Genomic DNA, 22,552 nt, shown 5'->3' on the forward strand with positions numbered 1-22,552 from the left:
TAACATCAGATATACAATCAACAGATATCAACAATGGCAATGAGTGTTAACAGCTCATAGCAGTTGAAAACGCGACCAAGGAAAAATCACCAAAATTTTCACGAACAGCCTTTACGATCTACGAATAAATCGCAAAGGATTTCACCATACCAACTACATCCACATTCCGCCGCCTACACATCATCACTAACGGAGAGAACGAGCAGCTCGTAGCAGTTGAACGCGAAGGGGCGGCCGAAGATGACGACGTGGCAGCGGTAGTGCGGCGCGTGCACGGCGCCGAGCAGGTGCGCGCCGCGGTAGTGCACGCGGCCCACGTACACGCCGCCCGCCACGCGCACCGCGCGCGCGCCCACCGCGCCCGCGCGCCACGCCGTCCACGTCACCTCCGCGTTGCACATCACCTACAATTGCAAGATTTGTATAGTCCGCGCCAAACTGCCATAAATTCATAAGAGTTCCTCATAAATATCTATGTACAGTGACCATTTCGACATGCCAACAGCAAGCAGGTTTGCTCTTTATTTATAAAAAACCTTTCAAGCAGTTCATATTTTCATGAAAGATGAAAAGATTCTGTCGTTTTTCTCTTTCTCTAGCTTAAGTTAAAATAACTCCGGTTGCGTTCCTTTGTAGATCCCGGAGACCTCTACGCAGCGCTGAGGACGGCCACCGGGGGGTTTTAGTGCGGTAAAAATCCCACATAACCCGGCGTCGCTCCCACGGCGCCGGGTACCTTTTGAAAGTTCCCCCTCGTGAAAAAAAAGCTTAAGTTAAAATCAAGAATAGAAGAGTACTTAATGAAAATGTTGATCTAATTTAAAATGAGGAGGTGTAGATAGAGCTAGAGATTATACTAATTAGGATGATACGCATATTATAATGTTTAAAATTCTGAGATTTTTAAATATTTACCTGATATTTAGTATAATGATGTACTGCACCATCGGCGTATACTAAACAGCAGTGTTTAGATGGATGTAGAGCAGCTGGTAGGACATTACATCTGTAACATTACAAATTTATAAATCAGCAGTTATATTTTTATAATTTAGTTGGAGCCGTTGTCCACGCAGGTAAATGAGATTTTTCGCAACATAAATGTACATCATGTAAACAATTTTCAACTACAGTAATATTTCTTGAAGTCGTTTTATCCCCATTGATAGCAATCGACACTCTCCTATTACTGTCAAGTTACGTGTAGTGTATTGTGTAACCTGTGCGTGGTGCGCGCGACCCACGTGACCTCCCCGTCGTGCACGCCGGCCGCCACCGCGCCGCTGGGCACGGCGCCGCACGCGCTCACCACCCACACGGGGCCCGCGCGCCGCCACGCCGGCAACCACTCTGCAACCCAACAACGCTTTGCATCGGCTATAGCAAAAGTCCGCTCCACATTCTCGCGAGAACGCGAGAAAAGCACGAGAAACGAGAATGTGGAGCCGATACGAATCGGGTTTTTCTCGCGTTCTCGCGAGAACATTCTCGAGCATAACGGCCTGAGCTCGCTGCCGGCACAGCACTTCGTCGCGGCAAATGGAATTCAAACTCTGTGGTATACCACGGTTTAAGGAACTACTTTAAATAATCGAAGTTGGTAGAACCCTTTGTGGTTCGACTCCGGCAGCACCACCGTCACGCCTATTTCTGACTCATAACAGCAGTGTTAAGCGCTGCTATGTTCGTAAGTCATAAGTCATAATTATTTATTTGCATAAATGTGGTTAGTAGGTTGTACATAGAAAGTTTTTCACATTTGCCATATTTGGCGTAATTAAACATAAATTTAAACATAAAAATCTATTTTTATCTTAATCTTTTCAGGAAAACAAATATGTTAAGTGTTATCGATTCCAAATATAATTTTCATTTTATGTCTTCACAAAAAAAACATGTAAAAATTACCAGCAATAAGCTCTCTGTATTTGTGTTCCCAGCAAACGTTTAAATGTGTGTTGTATTTAACCCAGTCGTCCAAATACTCTTCTACCTTCATTTTGAAATGGGTCCATCGTCTATAAGAGAACAATGAAATTGAGGTTTTAAAAATATTCAAGAAATATATTAGAATAACAGAAATATTACTTCACACTCACAATTCAAACATTGGAACATTTGAATCCTTGCGCTGTAAGGAATCTGCTTCTTTTACCTAGAAATAAACAGATAAAAAGATAAGAATTTAAATTCAAAATATCGATACAAGGAATATTACGGTAATAACAATAAGAGAAACCTATAAATTGATACTTACAACAACTGTGAGCCACTTCGTCCATCTATTGAACATATCAATTATCTCCAACATTTCTCGTTGGCATTGCATGTAGACTTCTGTTTTAACTGTTGCCCGCGTTGGCGAAACGATCTAAATATATAATTAAGAAGATATTATTAAACATCAATATCAATTAACTAAGTATTTTATTAATTAACCGTTAATTTCGTTTATTCTTACTTGTTTGTCGCGGTATCTCAAAGCAAGACGCAATGTCAGCTGTCTGCTGAAAATGTTGTATTGGCGCCACTGCAAAGCTTCCGTAGCAACCCTTCTTTGAAATGTGGACCAATTCTCCTCTTCTCCCGCTAAAATTCATGTACAAAAATAATATTTTATTCCACTCAAACATTACATTAATAGCCATCAAAAATGTATATTCTTGTTGTTGATATGTTATCCGTATACCTGAAGACACATCACTATCATGCCTGAACGCCAACGCACGGTCGATATTTTCCTGTATCCAATCCCGCCATGCCTGTACATTCCACATTAAACTAACCATCATTGCATGCCAATCTGCCATTTCATCCGTTGTCACAATTGGTGCGCCTGCTCAAATTGCAAAACAAAATTATAATTATTCTAATGTTAGTATCCACTTTTTATATCCGAGTATATGAACACTATCAACTTACGGGAGCTGTAACCTCTTCTGATTTGTGTTCTTCTCCGTGGACTGTCAGTGCTAATTGATCGAGGGGATGCTACGGGTTGTTCATGAGTATTTTGTGTATCTACTTTTGCAAACATTGTAGTAGGTGATTGCCAATAAGGACTCTTAGAATCTGTCGGCGGAGACGTTCCAGAATTTGCACTTTGCGGTGTGTAAAAGGAAGGGGAGGATGTTACAGTATCTTGGCTTTCTCTTTGAGGACTGGGCGCTGGTTCGAGTGAATGCACGAATTGGATATTTTCCGAGTGTACTTTACCAAACATTGGGGTGGGGGTAATCGATGGCGATTTATTCGTTATGCTTGTAGAACGTGGGGGAGACATTCTTAATCCTTCCGATTGAGTTTTCGGTGACAATTTAGTAGGAATGGAGCTAGAAGGGTCTCTCTGGTAGCGAGTCGAGTATAAAAGGTACGATGTGGTAGGATTACTGCATTCTGGTGTGGGCTTGGAAGCCGGACAAGGTTGAGGCGTAGACCTATCTCTTCGTCGGGCTTGTCTTGTCGGACACTGAGTTAATGATATGTCGAGGCCCGGGGCGAAGGCGCGCGACGAGCCGGGGGAGATGCGGAGTTGATGCGCGGGAGCCAGGTCGGCGAGGGCCTGCGCGGACACGTGGCGCGAGCACGTGCAGCAGGGCCGCGCCACGCGCCGCAATATCTCGTCGCACCACAGTTCGCACTGGACGAACACGTTCTTCATGCACTTGCACACTTGTATAACTTCTGCAAGTTCAATACAATACAATGGTTAGAGAATCTTTTTTATAACTTAACTTAATCTATTAGATACTAAAATTGCTGAATTGATGGAAATAAATGAAAGCAAAGTTTAGGGACCAATCAAAATATGTGCTTACGTGGCTGCAGGAAGCGAACCGCTAAATACATTGTGGCATCCTCGATAACATCTGCAAATGTACCAAAAAGTAAAAATATTAATTTCAAGTAAATGGAGTAAGTCGTAATTCGCTCATAAATTGATTAGCAATGTTTACAATGCAAATAAATAAATACTTATAACGGTATCCTTAAAGTAAGAACAATGTAACTACATGTATAATTGACTTTATATTTAGCGATCTTCTTTTATTATAAGGTAAGTATACTTATTTAATTTCTCAAATAATCAAACATGATTGAATCAGAAGTTTCCAAATAATTCATTAACATCATTCAACTGGAAGACGCGCGTAGGTTTATTAAAGAAATGAAGCGAAAGTTGTAACCATCCATTAACGCTTGATGTTTTTCTGGTGGACACCGGCTCATTAAATTGAAAAGTTTTATTTCAATCTTCCTCGCCACCACCGGGTCCGCGCTCGACACTCTCAGTTGATCAGTATTATTTGCTTGCAATCTGTAATATTCATGCACATCATCACAACTTATTAATGGTATATTTGTATTTCATATGTTATGTTATAAACATTTAAGCAAAATTCTAGTTTCTGTACTTCTGTGATTTCATTTCCTTAGGATCCTTTCCTATACTGCATAATTATGGAAAGAACGAGATTTAAAAATTACCTTTTTTTGTGCCTTAGTATGTCTCTTTGTTTTTTACGCAAGTAAACTTTAACGCGAATATAGAAAGATGTAATAAAAAAAAAAGAATTGTTAATTACATATTAGCCCCGTCCGCGTATGTTTTACGAATTGTTCCATGTCTTAGAAGTACGTTCCCGCCGTGGTCTTCCATTCGTTTTATCAATATCTTGAGAGCTTCAGTCTTTTCACCTGAATAATATATATTTTTTTTGAACCTGACTATAAAAAATCTGGACTTTAATTTTCTCAAGTAAACAAGTAATATACCTTGAAGCATTATGTAAGACACGAGCAATTTTGCAGATTCGGAGATGACTTCTGTAAAAGAAAATTGAATGCTTATTTTAAATTATGTAGATGTAAGTGAACTTGTTGCTAATGTGTTTTGGAACAAGGCGGAAGATTATGATTTTATATTTTATATATTTGGTAGACTACAGAAGGATAATACTAACACTAAAAACACTAAGACACTAAGAAAAATAAAAGGTCCATTCGATAGGTATCACATGATAAGAATATAATACAATATTATAATAATGAAATTAAATTAACATACTATCCAGTATAGCTTTCGTGTAGCCCCGTGCAGCAACATTCGCCATGAGGTTCTTTAACTTTCCTTCAATAGATGATTGCAACGTGCTATCCGGTCGTCTTATTTGGTCTTCAAACGACGTTAACTGTCGCAGACTGAAATCATTGATGGATTTCATAACATAATAAGGAATTCTTGTATACTTGTCTATATTAATAATAATAGATACTAAGTATATCACTTTTGATATTTTCCCTCGTCATCTCATCAAAATAGGTGTCAAAAGGATGTCGTTAGCACAAGAATCAATAACAAAAGGTTTTTGGGACGTCTTCTGTGGGATTAGAAGTATTAAAACATGGAGCAAAACTAGATCGCCTAAGCACCAATTACAAATTACTAACTAAGCTGCTGCATCCTTATAAGATTTTGGAATGTTCCCTTCGATGAGGAGACTATCACCCGCAGTCTCCATTTCTCCTAGCAATGATACGTAAGCTTCGATTTGTTCATCTACAATCAAGAATCGTAATTTAGTCATCATCATCATTGACATAGATACGTCACGCTCGATTGCAAATGGCATGAATACGAAAAAAACAGCACAGTAAATGTACTTTATCATTAATATTTACCTGGTTTTGTGACTAATTCCGATAAATAATCGGCAGCTTCTTTGATATGATCTGCAAGAATACGTAAAAAATTAGTCAGTATTGTATAGTAGTTAAAATGCTATCGAAGTATCTTCTAAGTTACCTTTCATCGCCGTCGTCAGCTTACGAGCCATAGACCGGCATCTGATCATGTCTTCCAATTTCTTCATCAAGCTATATGAAACCTGAGTGCAAGGCTCCTTTACATCCAGTGACTTCGCCTTTTTGAGCCTAAAATTATGAGCGTAAACTTTAATCAAAGACTAAGAATAAAGGATAGGATTTAGTAGATTATTTGCAAAGTATTAAAGGTATTAACCTTTGGGCAGCAAAGAAGAATGTCTCAGCAGCGCCATCTACTTCTATCAAAATCTCATTGCCACGTCTTTGCATTTCCGATATGAGAGCTTCCCGAACGAGTGCCTTGTAACCTTATAATTCATTAAGGACCATTAGATCATGCACATGAAAATAATTATGTAAGTAGTAACTAAAAAGTTATTTAGCGACATCATACTTACTTTTTGACACGAAATACTCGGAAAGAATACGAGATGACTCAATGACGACATCTGCAATATAAAGTATTTTTAAAGCAATGTATTTTAAACATAATAATAATATCTTATAAAAAAGAAAATAAAAATAATATTTATAGCACTCTGTGACCTAAACCCGCATTTTAGCCACGCATTTCTGTGTCCAAAGTAGCCGATTTTTACACCGTACGAATATTAATACACTACCCTCACAGTTGAAAAAAATAAACATAGCTATGAACGTTTCATACTTTTAAATGCCATTTAAACATAAAAAGTGAGTAATGAGTATTTTGTTTAAAGCTATAATTATTTTAATATTTTATTTTGGACGTATTTATAAATGTTTTTGCCATTGTGTACAGTCACGAGCATAAATATATGACTATGGGCAGATTAGCAAAAATATCTGACCCAAGAACGAGTTCAGTAATATCTGCCTGCAAGAACGCAGCAAAAATATCTGATCATAACGTTGATCAAATAATTGTGACCACCTTAGAGCGTTTTCACATTATCCGATCCGATATCGGTATCGGACGCCGATACGATATCGGGGTAAGTAAAATGTATGAAACATGTACCTGCCTTTCACATTGTCCGTTCCGATATCGGATATCGGAGCCGACAGCGATATGCTGGCGACACCATCGGACGCCCGTGAGCCGTCGGGCGATAATGTTTGTATGTGTGCTCTACGTGTATCTAAATTGTCTCTGTGTGCGTAGAGCCCGATGCGCGGCGGCCATTTTGAGCTTGTTTACTAGTTTGGTTGTCATCATGGCGTCGTCATCATTTAAATACGAAAGCATTCACAAATTCAAATGGATTCACTCATACGAAAGTAATTAAAAAACTTTCTAGGTGCGTGTTGTAGCTTGCTAAAAAGAGTGTAAAATGCTCCCTCTGAATATCTAGCTTCCACAATAGGATGTATCCAATACTGTCTGTGAACAGATCTTTTTTTGCGTCTCAAATATAAGAGATACAGCAAATAAAGTTTTCTATTATAGTCTGCCATGATGACCTGTCCGCACTAAGCTATCGAGCAAATGGCCGTATCGGAACGATTTTGTCGGAAATATGTGAAAATAGCACATGGTGTCGGCTATCGGATGTCGGCTATCGTCGTCCGACACCGATATCGGATCGGATAATCTGAAAACGCTCTTACGAAGCAAAAATATGTGACAATATTAATCTATTCACTTTTGTTATTCCGGCTCAAAATAAAACTCGAACGTCAAGCCGCGTTCTTTTTCTTTTTTATGCTAAATCATAGAATCGTATCAGCCAGTGACTTTATAAATAAGAACTTATTATTATAAAAATAACACATCATGAAAAAAATACAAAATAATTAATTAAAATAATACTAAAATAAAAAGAAATTGAATAGGTTTCTAATAATACACTATCAATCAATTCCTAAACGTTGCTCGGCAGCGTTGAATAAAAAGATCTACTACCCACGTTTTAATGATAAAAATATATCAAAGCGACATCATAAAGATGGAACTTATTTCTCCGATAATATTGCTAATTGTAGAACTTGGTATTGCTAATATAAATAAATAAAGTTACATGTATCAATTAACTGTTGCGGTAACTTCTTTTTATATTTTTGTCTTAGTAGAATTTTCGTAACCATTTTAGTTTAATAAAGTATAATCAATATAATATTGTAAAAGTCGTTAGGACATATAATTTCTGTTGTATACAGGGTAAAATAGAAGATTTTCCTATAATTTGTCATTTAATCCCAGAATTTATTCCGTATAAGGGACACTATCCGATAGTAGAATTATATAAGGTGTGTATTTTTTTTTCAAAATGAACTGGTTCGATCCCCGTATATAGGGATATTTTAAATAATTCGCCAAGTACGGGTCAAACTCGCACATGGAGGCTTCCGTACCACCAGATGTTTACTATTTTATAAAAATAAGTATAATACTTATTTTCCGGTTGTCTTTTAACCCTTTGGGTACGGGTCCTTAAAAACTAAAGATGCAGTATTAGTTTTTATCAATATCGGCCTCGTAACTCCTTTTAGCATTTTTCGCTAATCCTTATAGATTCGGATTTGGAAAATTCACTCTGGTAAAATATATTTATCCTGTCTTTGTCTTTAACCCTGTTTTTTTCTTACTTAAATAAAAAAATATGAAAAAATATTTATAACGTGTTTTTTGCTCATATTCTTTCTCCGGAAAAATACATTGGCCCCTTTGACCGGTAGGTTGATTGATATTTACATCAAAGATATTTGTAAATTATGTCAGATATTATTGCCCTTTGACGTCACATGTCATAACACATGTCACAATTATATGATCAACGTTATCATCACATATTTTTGCTGCCTATAATTGTCAGATATTTTTGCTGCGTTAGTGCAGGCATATATTATTGAACTCGTTATTGGGTCACATATTTTTGCTGATCTGCCATAGTCATATATTTATGCTCGTGACTGTACATACTAAGCAATAGCATCACTATAAGACTAACTAATGGGCTTTATCGAATTTTATTGTTTGTTTTGACTGTGTTTGTTTTATTTTCGCTACACACCATAGTAGGAGATATTTAAATTAGGAATCGTTATCAAAATTAGCCATAATACTAATCCAGTAGAATCTCGACTAAGCGACCTATTTGTTGTCGTATTTGTGGCATTCGGATTATCGAAAATTTGGATAATTGAGTTTATGAAGAAAAGCCATTTAAACCGATTTAGGAAGGTGATGTTTTTCGACTATATGTTTGTTACGTATGTATTTTTCATTCTTTGGCAAATTCAAACGACTTCATTAATTTTAATACATGATGTGTCGCTGAATTCGTCTAAATTGTGGCGATAACATAGGTTATATTTTTAGCAATCGGGTTTTTGTTTTTTATAGTAACTATTTTGTTGCGACTTTAAATGCACAAGTCACACAAAATGTGGCTGATCTGTAAGGGTTATTACAAAGTTACTTGTTCACGTTTCACAATCCGAACAATCGCGAATATTTATAACTAAGGTCCGGATAATCGATTTTCTACTGTATCACTAGTATTGTTATGTATTAGTACATTATGTGATTGCTTATCATATGTTTCTTTAATACGCCTGTATGTAGCCTAAATGGCTTGATAGATTTCGACGTATGTGTGGTGTTAGATTTGTCTTTATCACAAGTGCAGAATAATTACTAAATTTTCTAAATTTCAATGGTTTTGGTTGTGTCACATTTTTATTGTTTTTTTAGTTCATAATTTTTAGTTTCAATCATTTATAAGTTTCAAAATAATTATCATATTTCTTCACAAGTATAAGCGGGTTTATGTCACACGAGCTATAAAATAGTATACGATACTTGTGACAAAAGTAGCCTATTATCTGCACGGCGTTTAGCACCCTCGCTGCGCTCGGGCGCTAACTTCACGCCGTGCAAAAATAGGCTACTTTGGCCACGCGTATCGTAATGTACTATTTTGCCACCTTGCATCGTATCTCGCATATCTATTGGAGTTTTCTTGGATACGAGCGCACTGAGTTTTCTTTCGAATTTCTTGTGGAGGCGCGCAGTATCGCCAGACTCTTTCACGGACTTGTCCACCTTCATTGGTGGTTTCATCGATAACCTAGACGTGTGCAGTGTAATTTTATGTTTATTAAGACATAAAACGAAAGGATAAGTAATTAGTTCATCAAGTATATTTGCATCTTTGCAGATAAATCAATAATATGACGTTATCATATAATACTTAGGGCTAGACTAAGATTATTAGAACAATATCATTCAAAACAAGTTGACACGAGTATTTAAATAATTATAGAGAATTGGGTCCAAGTATCGATGGATGTAATGAAATAAACAAAGACCATACATAAAATTTTACGATTTCCTCACCATTCCGAAGCCTTTGAGTGTGTCAACTCAGTGTGAGGCTGCTTGTAGAAGACCTCTCCTCCGCGCGCGCGCAGCTGGCCGTGCAGTATCTGCATAGCCTGATCCCGCTCGGGATCTGTGTCTTTACAAATATTGTATACTTATTGCAATTATTTTGTGGTTATTGCAGTTTTTCTTCTTTGTGTTTGGCCTATTGATCTTATTTCCTGTAAAAGAATCTACTCTACGGCGGCAGTAGTCTCAAATTTACTTTACTTAATCTTTCCTCATTTCGTAATTTACAGTAAGCACAGACGTGCATTTATACAAAACAATATATTATAATAAATTGCACAAAAAGTTAGAAAATTCCAGTTACTATGAGATCCCCGACGAACTCACAATTTTATATACTCTACAGTATATAAGTGTAAATTACACTTCGATCAATTGTTGATCGCTGAAATATTTGAATATTTTTATGAAATATTTTTTTCTCTTACCAATTACCGTTCCACCGCCTGAAATATAAAAAATCGCGTTACTTTATGTTCATGCGTGCGCAACATGCGTAAGTACCTATATATACGAGTATACATATACTCGTATATACAATAAAGGTACACAACGTAGTTACTTATTGATGGTTTTCGTTTTTTGTCAGCTTCGGATTTTCGCCTTTTAACCTCTTCAAATCTCCTCCTCTCATCTTCGTTATCAGTCGGTGCGAATCCTGTTACGGATGCTTTTTTTTCTTCTTTCTCCTTTGATGAAGTTGGTGCAGTTGATGCTACTGCTTGCACAGACCTATCGAAAATAAAGTCTTTTAGTCTTTTAGTTAGTATTCAATGCAAACTTTTTCTAACAAAATTGATATAAAATGTGATTCAAGAAAGATTGAAATCCAGAAAAATAATATTTTAAGTGTGAATCATATAGAAAAATCCGTGAGGTTCTCACTGTTACGCATATAACATCCATCATAGGGCATTTAATCGGAAAATATATGAAATTAAAGGTAAGTGACGCGGGTTGTTATGAAATTGTACAAGGATATATTGTAGAAAAATGTACCTTGCTTTTGGAGGGGCTCCTTCGAGAGCGGCCAAAGCTTTTGCGTCTAATCCACCTAAAAACATTGCATCGCATAAAAACCAATAAACTCCGTATTATTAGGTATACTTATACTTATAAAAAAACTGGGTCGAAATATCGGCAATAAAAAAACGCATATCGTGAGTACCCGTTACATAATAAAATGTCTCAATTCCGCGATAATTTTAGTCTAAAATCATATATACTTATACAAAATCAATCACATTTCAATATTCTACTTACAAGTACTTGTGGCGACACCAGCGATGTAATTGACCGTTATATCGGAAGTATCTGAAATGTTTATGAATAGAATCAATAATAACATAAGTAACCTATATAAACTTCTGCGACATATACTATTCGTATGTACGTCTTTGTGTACTATTGTAATAGGAAATCTGTAAGTAGGCGTAAAATTTTGAGCTGATCTTCTTATATGAAAATTTGGTTTTCCATAGGTTTGTATCCGTAAGTCTCGAAAATTAGTCCACGGATTGATCAACTGAAATAATTCCTCAACGTTGCTTTTCTATATGTAGTGAAACTTTTCGTCGGAGCACGGAAAATTCCGATTTAGCAATAGCGAAGGGTAGTCGTGTTTAGGTAGCACTATCAAAATACCTTTAATATGGCGTTTTCCGTTTGTTGACACAGAAGTAGTTGACAGATCTTTGACTTTGTCTGCAACCTTGTCTACAAGCACAGGCGAAGGTTTTTGTCCACCAAAATGATGTGCAGATTCCAACCTATTTTGAATATACACTGAACATTTGTACATAATACGATTATATACGATTATACTACTACTACTATAAATTTACATTGCTATTTCGCGCACTATAACACTATAAGCTTACATTTCAGCTGCTTCGCCATGATTCTTCTTAAATTTTCCTACCGTTAGAAAATCCTTTTCACTGCTTTTTCTCATCTCGTCATGCAATACCTTCATCACCTCACCTAATAATTAGGTGTTTCATTTAATTTTACATATTATTATCATCAACAACGTGTTACTGTGCGGCTGGGTATGGATTGCTTCTCTTCAGATTTAGAATGGCTAGGTTAAAATACTCCTTGTCCCTGTAGTCCCGGGACCAGAATAGGGCTACGGTATCCCCTGTCTGTCGTAAAAGGCGACTCAAAGGGACTTTCGGGGTTGTGGGCGGCAAGAGTGGGAGCTCAAATCGTTCCGCATGCGACCCCGGGAAGGACAACGGTTTGTTTGGTCGCATATTGCTGTAATCAACAGGGGATGGGAGAGCGTAAGTTACTTTGCTCCCCCCAGGGCAGAGTCCAATAGGGGCATCGCGTTAGGAGGACTCCGGTTGTTCTGTTGGAGATCCCGGAGTTCTCCACGAAACGCCGAGGATGGCGACCGGGGTGTTTTAGTGCGGTAAGAGTCCCACATAACCCAGCGTCGCTCCCACGGCTTCGGGTGCCTTTTGAAGGTTCCCCCTCGTCAAAACACAAAAAAAAGGTTAATCTACTCCACGTCGCCCAGTAACTTTGATAAATAAAAATAGGATGCAGGGTCTCAAACTCGAAACCGCATGTTTGAAATATGAGAGGTTGAAATTCATATATCTATTTTGATCTACTACGGTTATTACTGTTTACATCAGTATAGCATACAAGTTGTAACTTAAAATGACAACAAATATTAATTACCTCTTCCTTTAATGACATCAGCTAAATGAGCTGAGCCCTCATTAGCCGGTCCTACAAATAAAAATAAAGTTCATTTTATTTTTATGGAATAAAGTAGCAAGCTGCATATCGTTTATCTGATGTCGGTTATCCGTAGAATAAGAGTGAGTAATTACCAATAAGACTACTTAAATAAGCGATTTGGACTGGGAGTATCTACTTACTGTTAATAAAACGGTCAATTTTTAATTTATTATTCATAAATCACATTAATGATTTATGTAGAAAACCCGTAATAACCTTTCAGAACTTCTTGTAACTTCTTGTCTGGTGGTATGACTGAGTTCACTTTGTCCAGTATTTCTTTTTTTGCTCCTTCATCTTTGGCTGTAGTCACCCCTACGGGAGCTTTTATTATTCTGTTACAGAAGTATATAAATTATATAATTATTAATATATTTTCTTCCTAAAATTTGTCTGTAAAACTGTAGGTCGTGGTTACTTACTCTTGTCCGCCTTCAGTGAAAGTCATTTTATAAAGTCCTTCTTGACCTAAAATCTCATCTCCTTTGCGTGCCATTAAATCCGATAGTACCTGCCTCTTTTCCAAATCACCTTAACACATAAAATATACATAAAGTTGAGTAAAATTTCATTTCAGTTTGTATATAAGTAATGTAAAGTATATAAATATAACGTTACTCACTCTCAGGAAAAGGAGCGGATAAAAACTTTGAAGATTCATCCACTATTCCTGCATAACAAAAATATATACCTGCGTAAGTTTGATTAATTTCTACGTATATCTGTATGACTTTCAACTTTTGGTAAAATTTTAATTTTTTTTTTACTTTTATAATACATAAAATAATATTTTTAAAAAGGTTTCCTTTGATTTTGTGTGTGCTCCCACGTACTTACTACTAACAATACTAGCATGTATGAACAAAATGATTGATATCTGTATCCATCTAACGCACACTTACAAATTGGGCTCATTATATGGTATTCAGCACAGGTAAAAACCACGTAATTCTTTGACCCTTTGATAACTTGAGTAAGATCATAAACTTTATCCGTATGAAAAACAATTACAAATTAGGAGTACTCATATTACGAATCACCTGGTAAGTGTTTTGCATGTTCTGGTGCTGGTTTCTTTTCAACTAAAGCTGTTAGTTTTCCTCTTATCGATTCGTATGTTCCTTTGTCGACCTTATCGTTAGTTAAAGTAGTCGAATTTTCGATTCTAAAATACCAGTTATATTTTAAATTACTTTATTGATAGTAAAATGTTAATAGCATTGTTTAAGTGTGAATATCGATCTACGGCATGCGATGTAACAGTTTAAAGTTAAATTGGATTTTAACCTGTACCTGTACACCCAGATACAATACATTCACTTATATAATAATATAATATAAGTAGATCGATATAATTTTTAACCAATCTCAAAATAGACAAAAGTTCTACATAAAATTGATCACTGATGCATAGTTACTACGCTAAACAATTCAAACTAAAACACGCTCACAGAATTTACTTGTACCTACACCTACAGAAATAGATACGGCTACCACCATCGTCCAATCGCTAATAGTTCTTCGTAAATGTTACTAATGAAAGGCTCCTATTGGTCGTCCATCTTAACAGTATACGTATACCTTCTGGCACCATCATTGTAGGTTTGTTGATAGCCTTGCATATTCCCAAGTGGCGCGTCGCCTTCTTCCTTCATTACATCAACTAAATGCTGCAGAGCCTCTCCTGGAATTGTATTTTTATTTGTTCGCAGTTGGCATAATTATGTTTGTTTATATAGTTTCCATTAAAATCGAAACTCAAGTGGTTACTTACTAATGTAAAACATATAAATGACATTTGGATTAGAACATACCTTTTTCGGTTCCTACTTTAGCCAAATGCTTAGAGGCGTCGACAATTGTGTCTGAAAACACATTCAATTATCATTTTAATGTAAATTAATAGGTAAAATTTATGGGGCCCAATTAAAAAACATTAAAATCCTACCATCTAAACCAGAAGCGAGTGTAGGTGCTAGTCTGACAGGGACTCCTTGTTTTAATTCAGTTGATATTTCGTGTCGCAAATTTTCATTCTTGGGGTCACTTTCCAAAGGACCTGCATATTTTAGCCTGTAAATAAAATGAATACAATTCAATGAATGAATTCTTGAAGCATCGTTGTTTAAATGACTATGTCCAATGTTTATAAAATCTATAAAATCTTATATACAAAATTCTCGTGTCACAATGTTAGATACCATACTCCTCCGAAACGGCTTTACCGATTTTCACCAAATTTTATATGAATATTCAGTAGGTCTGAGAATAGGCTACTATTTATTTTTCATACCCCTAAGTGATAAGGGTTGTTCACCCTTAACATTTTATTATTTATATGGCAACACAACGTTTGCCGGGTCAGCTACTAATAAATAAAATCACTGTCTATAAAAATATGTCCTTACACTTCAGCTCCATCAGAGTAATTCTGTCCGTAAGCTTTATATTTGAAAAGGGGCCTAGTGCCTAGAGATTTCTTAACGGCTGCCAGAAAATTTAGAGGATAACGCTCACCAGCAACTCCACCTGGACGGTCATTGATATAACTTTGTTATCTATTATTACATGTAATAATTATAATATAATATCAAAATATATTTGTCTTACTTCGTAGTGCTACTCCCTGTGATAAATATCTTGCAACATCTTGAACCATTGCTGTAAATATTCATATGAATCAATGCGTCGTTCTTATTTATTAAAAAAAAATAGAAAATTAACTGGTATTTAATGTTTACATTTCATTGCCGTTTTTAAATCGGGTGGAGTAGCATTTTCCATGTCCTTTGTTAATTTCTCTTTGGCTTCATCGGCGATATCCTTAATTGGCATATATGGTACAATAACTGGGGCTGTTTCGGTTCTGAAAATGTTATTTATATCAAAAGTGTCTAGTGAGTCGTTATTAATAAAATATACTACTTATTATTTTTTCTCTTACTCCATAGCTCCTGTTCCGTATGTCATAGTGTAATCATTTCTTGTAGCCACTTCTTTATTTGGATTGCTTTTCATCATTTTCAACAAAGTTTGTAAAGCCTTATCTGAAAATAAAATTATAAATGAAATCAATGAAAAACTATTCATGTTATTTAAGTCATTGTTATGGAGATTACGAAGTTAAACCTAATAAAAAGTATTAAATAAAACGTAAAGCGGCTTAACTTACCTCTATCTCTTACAAATGCTGATAGGTAATTAGCGCATCGATCGATGACCTCTGAAAGACATTATGAATATGAGTTAAATCATATTTTATTTCAACACAACCATGCATAAATTAAAATATGAATACATACGCGCCATATCGTTTACAAGAGCTTTTGGTGTAACAACATCAACAGCTTTGTGTAACGCTTCTACAAAAGTCGGAGAAGTATTAGCATCTGGAGTGATATTAGACAATCCAGGGGCTGATTTTAATCTTAAAAATAATTGTTTTTTATTAAACGACATTCATAATGTATTAAATTTATAAAATTGTGAACGTCAAATGTAATACTAACACATAAGCTGCCACAAATTTTGATTCAACAACAGGGAATTCTGGTGTAAAAGGCTCTCCTCCATTTCTTTCTAATTCCTTTACCAATATGTCAAAGGCCGGCCCACGTTCAACTGTGAATGTAATTATAAAATATATATATATCTTGGAAATAATTTGTATTTCCTATTTTTAGTGAGGGATATAAGAAAAATTGCTTATACTTACTTTCGTCTACAGCGCATTGGGAAAGATATTTTGAACATACATCCAATGTTTCTGGAAGTGAAACATATATCTAGATTAGCAGAATGGTTATAAATTTTCTGGTCTTTTTTCTGGATGACAGTGTTTTATTCTTACCAGTCATATCTTGCTTCAATTCATTTGGCGTTATATTATCAACCAGCTTAGATAGGTTTGAATGAATATCTTGGGATAGATTAGGATCATCATGATCGCTGTCCAAACCTCTCGCATCTTCTAACCTGTGAAATTTAGTGTGTAGTTATTTATTATTCAAAATATTCCAAATAATGTCAAACGCTAATTAAAGGTTTTTACTCCGTCGCAGCCCTTGCATAGGTCCGATTTGCCTTTTCTTTTTGATATAATTGCTCATTTGGCTTTGTACGCATAGTTTTTACCAATAATTTAAAACCAGGTCCCTTATCCTCTGTTGAAAAACAAATTATTATTGTTAGGAAAAATCTTAGTTGTTTTACTTCAGCTATAAAACTTACTATTGAACTCCGCATTTTGAGCCAAATACTTTCCGCAAATATCAACCATTTCTGAAATGGGTAAATAAATTATTATTCAATGCAAATTTACTTAACAGTAATCTGTGTATTTATGTGTATGATCCATAATATGTAAAGCACAAATACCTGTCATATAAGGCTCAATATTTTTTGGTGTGTTAGGTTTCGCAGTATTAGCAAGTTCTTTTTCTAATTGATTAGCTATTGTTGTGTTAAACTCCGTTGCAGTAAAATCGGTCGCTTGCTTTAATCTAGAAATAGTTTATATTATGATTTATTGAACTAACTCAATAGAATCAAATAAATTGAACTGTAGCATAAAAAATATTTTACTCGTCGACTCCTTCTGAGTACGTTTGAGTAAACTTCCCATGGGAGAGTAATTGCGCATCGCCTTTTTTGTTCATTGAATCTGTGAGAATCATGAACGCTTCCAACATTTCACCTAAAATCAAACACATCGTAATTTACATTTCATAAAGAAAAGAAAAAAATAAAAGTACTTAATAAAAATATATTTTATACATACCAGTGAACTTCAAATAAGCTGGTTGAGCTGAACCAAAGAAAAAAGTGAAACTTAGATGGTTAGGTATGGAAAAAATTGTAAATTATTTTAAAGTAATATAACATAGGATGTACTTACGACCTTTCAGAAGACCACCCTGTTGACAAATTAGAACACATGAGACGTCTGTACAATATGTTTATGCAAAGAAGCAGAAAAAACAATATAAATCATTCTTCACTCTTCACCTTAATACAAATGAACACGATTCAAAAAGTAACATTATAAAAAAATAGCAAGTAGGTAAAATATACCAGAAAACGAACATAAAACAATATGTATCGGGAAAGGTTTACGGAAAGAATGAAGAATGATTATTGGTTTAATGTTATAATTGTAAGTATGTAAATCGTTACCTTTGGCAGCCGTGTTCACTTGTAAAAAGGTATGAGGGTAAATACAAAAACCAATTTACGTTAACTTTTTATTAGTTACTAAACCCTATTTTTAGTCGAATTTTCATAATTATATTCTTGCGGATTCCACATTTTAGTATTACTGCTTGGTTTATATATTTCAATTTACTTTAGGTACTTGTTCTCAAGTTCTATCGTGACACCATTATCTTCAAGTTGGATCAATTTGTTTGGAACTATTGCTAACAACATCAGTTTTTGTTACTGCTTCTAATGTGTTTATTGTTCCTTTCAGTTCATAATTTATTTCATCCTATTCAACAATATTCAATAATAATAAAATTAGGTTTTTAATAAACACCAATTTATGAACAGTTTTAATATGTTATATTACTTACACCAGCCATCATATTGAGAAAGTCATCGGTAAACCCAGCGTCACCTAATACGTCAACTTCTGCAAGATCTGTAAAGTAAAAATATAAAAAAATGCATCATACACTAATGTCATCCTAACATTTTATTTGAAGTTACTGCCTCTTGGTTGCAATAACATCCACATGAATATTTACTACTTCATAAACTTTTATTATGTACTTATATCTATAAAAAACTACGGAATTTTCATCAGAAATCCTTAATATACTGCTATATTTTAATTTATATTTTAACTTTCATTTTGTATAGATATAAGAAGTAAATTTTAATCACTAATTATCCCTTAAATATAGTACTAAAAGTGGATATCATAATAACTTGGATTTATTGTTTTTCAATTTCACTCTTGGATGTTCTTGGAGTTGCGCCTGGAGTTGCACCCGGGGTAGCGCCCGGGGTTGCGCCTGGAGTAGCGCCTGGAGTAGTTGCTGGAGTGGCCGCGGGTGTTTCCCCAGGTGTGGCGGATGGACTCCCGCCAGGGCTACCGGCCGTTGACTGAGTAGTAGTTGTACCAGAATCTCCACCTTCGTTGCCTTCAGCGTCACCGTCGGCCGCGCTTCGATTGACTTCTTCTCAGAAAAGAGAAAAAAGAACAGTTTACATACCTTATTGATGCACAGGTCGAATATCCACTTGAAATTGAGACCATTGTTCGCAATCTAAATTATGTCATTTTAATAAAAGAAAATCTTACCGTCGTCTTCATCGAAATCCATCATCAACATTCGGTCGTCGGACTCGGTTATCACTTCATCAATCCAGACCGCGATCTGGAGACATGAATGTAAAATAAACGTTATATTATTTCCATATTAGAATTAAGTAAAAGTTAAAATTATTCGAAAATATTTTACTTATTATATCCATTATTAAGAGCGGAACACAGAATACGAGGAGTTTTTATGTAGGTATAGTTTAGATGATCATCGCGCTTAATTTTATTCTTAATAAAAATAATAATAAATAAATATAGCACGACAGATAAACACCTTATCAGCCATTTCCATCATGAACCGTGCTTTTGGATAGGTCCAACGTCTTGAGGGAGTCTTCATGTGCATGACCCCGCAGAGATCTTCCAAGATAATGTTGGATAGACGCAGCATGCTAGACAATTACCAAGATACTCAGTATACTCCTATTATTATTCATTAGGTTCAAGCAAATGATAAATTGCAATGATACACTAGAACGGAAGGAAAACGCTCCGTGACTTTTCACTCAGAATGTGTCCGGTTCGCCATTAATTATGTATGAGGTATGCCAGAAACCATTTTTAGAAGATCCATTAACTACGTGTAAATATGTCATTGTGAAAGTGTAAAACAGTATTTTTACGTGTAATAAAAATAGTTCGTACCCGTCAGCCAAAGCGTAACTACCCGGCCTCGACAAGCGTTGCTGGATGCCTCTTGCGAAAGCCACTGTGGCGTTGCGAGCCCACACGAACCTTTTGTCGCCGCACACCGCTAACACGTCCTTCTTTATTTGATTCACGTGCATCCTAATTGTTCATATTACATTTATAATAAAATCTAAAATATAACGCAAATTCTGCGTTTGCAAGGTATTAAGAAAAATATACATTATGATATTACGTGACTTAGTCATTTTTTAACTGTAGGTATTAATAATACTTATAAGCATTTTTTTAGATTGCCAAAAGTCAGGTGCTTAATTAGTCAAATGAGATGGAACTCACTTAGTTGCTTTCTTCTTTGTTTTCCGCAGGTTAACGAAATATTCATAGGCTTGATCTGGCTTGAAAGGTTCATCTGCGTCTAGCATCGCCCGTAACCGAGCTATCTATAATCAAAATATGTTTTGTGTGTTATACACTTTCATAGACTACCCGCGTGGCGGAACGGTCACCATAATGAATTTAGATTTAGATATGTGTTCTGAGTCTGGGTATTTGTGTATTCGTCTTTGTTTGTGTACACGGCACCCACAATACAGGGAATTCAACTGTGGGGCTGTAAGTGTAGAAAAATGTTGGCCTTTATTTAAATTTTACCAACCTATCAATACTCTTCTAACATTATTCAAGATACTTTCTTATGATAATGTCTAATGCCGCTTACAAGTACCACAAGCAGTTGGGTGAAAACCAATTCTCAAGCCAATGTCAACGAAATTGCGTCACAGATTGATTGTTTTGCCAAAAAGGTGTTTACTTTTTGAAAATTCCAAAGCCATTTCCAAGAACCTATATCTATATTCTACAGCATCTTTACCGTATCAGCCTGCAAAGTGTGAGCGTGTTCTCTCCACAGGTATATAATGTGTCGTCGTTGCGGCTTCGAGATGCGCTCCAGCCGGTCAGTGAGCACGGCGCCGTGGCGACGCAGGCAGCGAGCGTGCGCACGCGCCGCCCGTTTAGACATCTTTACGTCCGTTGCTTTCGGACCCCTGTTCCCCAGTAGTGGTAGTTTAATTTTATCCATATCTTTTTAGATACTTACTCGAATTATAGTAATTTTTACCGCTACTTCTACCGTTTTTCTACCGTAATTCTACTGTACTGTACTAATGTAAAGTTAATAATCTTACTTTCAACTTAATTGAACATTTTTGTATTACAAATTACAATCTTTTGCATAACAATTTGTGAATTATTTATAGTCATCCTCGTCACGTATACTCGTAAAATAATTGGCAGTTATTCGTAACGAAACCTTTACCTTGGTCTCGCAGGTTTAGGCGGTGGTCGCACCGGTTTTCGTGGCGTGGATTTGTGTTGCAAACGGAGATCGCGGCCTGCGAAAATCGTGTCTGCGACCGATGGTGGCGCGGGCTCGGTGGCGTAGGGGGGATACGGGGGAAATCCCGCAGGCCCCGGTGTTGCTATAGCAATACAATTTGTTAATTAATTGAAGGTGGTAGAACCCTTTGTGGTTCGACTCCGGTGGCACCACCGCCACACCTATTTCTACCTAATAACAGCAGTGTTAGGCGCTGCTGTGTTCCGGATTGAAGGGTGTGGTAAGGGAGACAGACTTTTCCGAGGCGTTCCAGCTTAGTCCTCAGGGGTAGCGGCGCACCTGACCGACCTCAGGTAGGAATACCTAATGCTATCTGGGGTTGATTACAGATGTCTATGGGCGGCAGTAGCCACTTACCATCAGGTGGACTGCATGCTCGTCTGCTACTCCGATATTATAAAAAAAATAAAAAAAAAATAATTGACCGAGTACGAGTTGAAATCGCACACGTAGCCTTCTGTATTGCCATTTTTAGTATTTACTTGTTATGGCAGCTAATCTATGTGGCAGCTATAGACATTTCATGCGAATTAAAATGGTATTTAACTGCTTCAGAGCCCTTTATAAAATTGATTAGTGCTTAGAGTTCCCCGCTATACATAACATCAGTAATAAGTAATGTAATGAGTATTTAAGGAGTGGGGTTTATGCAACTCACAGTCATCTAATGCTGACCTGTAAGTTGAGATATAAGTTAGAACGCTTATGATTTTTTAAATGTGTTTATAGGTAGAAAACTACCTCGCCATTTCTCGTGCTGATTGCTGATTTTAAAGCAGACAAGTTTCATATTTAAACTTTTAGCTATGTACGTACTTGTACTTATTATTGTACGTGTATTTTGGAAAGAACCTTTGTGACCTTACCTTCTCCAACTTCGGACATAGGCATTTCGCTCATAGCGGCCTCTGTTGACGAGGTACCATCAGCCATGTTTAAAAGTGTGTTAAACTGACTTTAAAAACAGCGCTTTAACTTTAAACAGTTGTTGTATACTGATGTTGTTAGATTTTTAACGTTGATGAATCATTATTCAGTTACTTGCATTGCATGATATAGTGACAGAGCTAATGACAGAATTAAGAGAACTTTTTAAGAACATAAATTGTATTATTTGTTGAATAGCCAGTAACTTTTCGTTTTATGTTCGTGGTTTCAATACGTCGGCCTTAACGTGATACTTATAATTATGTGCCAATTATTTATTTATTAGCCT

The 22,552-nt window shown here is 35.9% G+C and overlaps 1 protein-coding gene across 1 annotated transcript; it reads right to left on the bottom strand.

The window, feature by feature from the left end:
- Window positions 1–32: 32 nt before the first annotated feature.
- Window positions 33–22,442, bottom strand: LOC140748339 (uncharacterized). The gene is made up of 58 exons (XM_073081183.1): window positions 22,203–22,442; window positions 21,256–21,418; window positions 20,809–20,983; window positions 20,274–20,377; window positions 19,932–20,075; window positions 19,561–19,678; window positions 19,266–19,341; window positions 18,532–18,599; window positions 17,856–17,874; window positions 17,739–17,765; window positions 17,543–17,654; window positions 17,336–17,460; window positions 17,189–17,239; window positions 17,010–17,121; window positions 16,809–16,933; window positions 16,674–16,724; window positions 16,468–16,579; window positions 16,261–16,385; window positions 16,131–16,181; window positions 15,903–16,005; window positions 15,700–15,824; window positions 15,569–15,619; window positions 15,367–15,487; window positions 14,907–15,031; window positions 14,773–14,823; window positions 14,540–14,642; window positions 13,999–14,123; window positions 13,581–13,628; window positions 13,381–13,489; window positions 13,175–13,293; window positions 12,896–12,946; window positions 12,082–12,184; window positions 11,846–11,970; window positions 11,465–11,515; window positions 11,201–11,255; window positions 10,764–10,933; window positions 10,630–10,647; window positions 10,148–10,268; window positions 9,736–9,878; window positions 6,225–6,275; window positions 6,023–6,134; window positions 5,807–5,934; window positions 5,683–5,733; window positions 5,452–5,560; window positions 5,069–5,202; window positions 4,777–4,827; window positions 4,587–4,698; window positions 4,188–4,318; window positions 3,819–3,869; window positions 2,923–3,684; window positions 2,690–2,836; window positions 2,462–2,589; window positions 2,258–2,371; window positions 2,100–2,155; window positions 1,909–2,018; window positions 1,221–1,350; window positions 916–1,006; window positions 33–404 (listed from the first exon to the last, which is right to left on the bottom strand). Exons 1-58 carry the CDS (start codon window positions 22,267–22,269, stop codon window positions 174–176), a joined length of 6,441 nt encoding a protein of 2,146 aa, XP_072937284.1. The 5' UTR covers window positions 22,270–22,442; the 3' UTR covers window positions 33–173.
- Between the last annotated feature and the right edge of the window lie 110 nt (window positions 22,443–22,552).

This window comes from Epargyreus clarus, unplaced genomic scaffold (genome assembly GCF_041222505.1).
Source record: "Epargyreus clarus isolate Ecla_fem2 unplaced genomic scaffold, WU_Ecla_fem_2.2 ptg000003l, whole genome shotgun sequence".
Taxonomy (NCBI): domain Eukaryota; kingdom Metazoa; phylum Arthropoda; class Insecta; order Lepidoptera; family Hesperiidae; genus Epargyreus; species Epargyreus clarus.

Excerpts from the sequence above, each read along its gene's own strand:
- LOC140748339 (XM_073081183.1), bottom strand. The coding sequence starts at position 22,269 with ATGGCTGATGGTACCTCGTCAACAGAGGCCGCTATGAGCGAAATGCCT. Across the intron at positions 16,006-16,130 it reads AGCATTTGTAAGAGATAGAG|ATAAGGCTTTACAAACTTTG; the intron begins GTAAGTTAAGCC and ends TTTTATTTTCAG. Across the intron at positions 4,319-4,586 it reads TACGCGGACGGGGCTAATAT|ATTGCAAGCAAATAATACTG; the intron begins GTAATTAACAAT and ends TGAATATTACAG.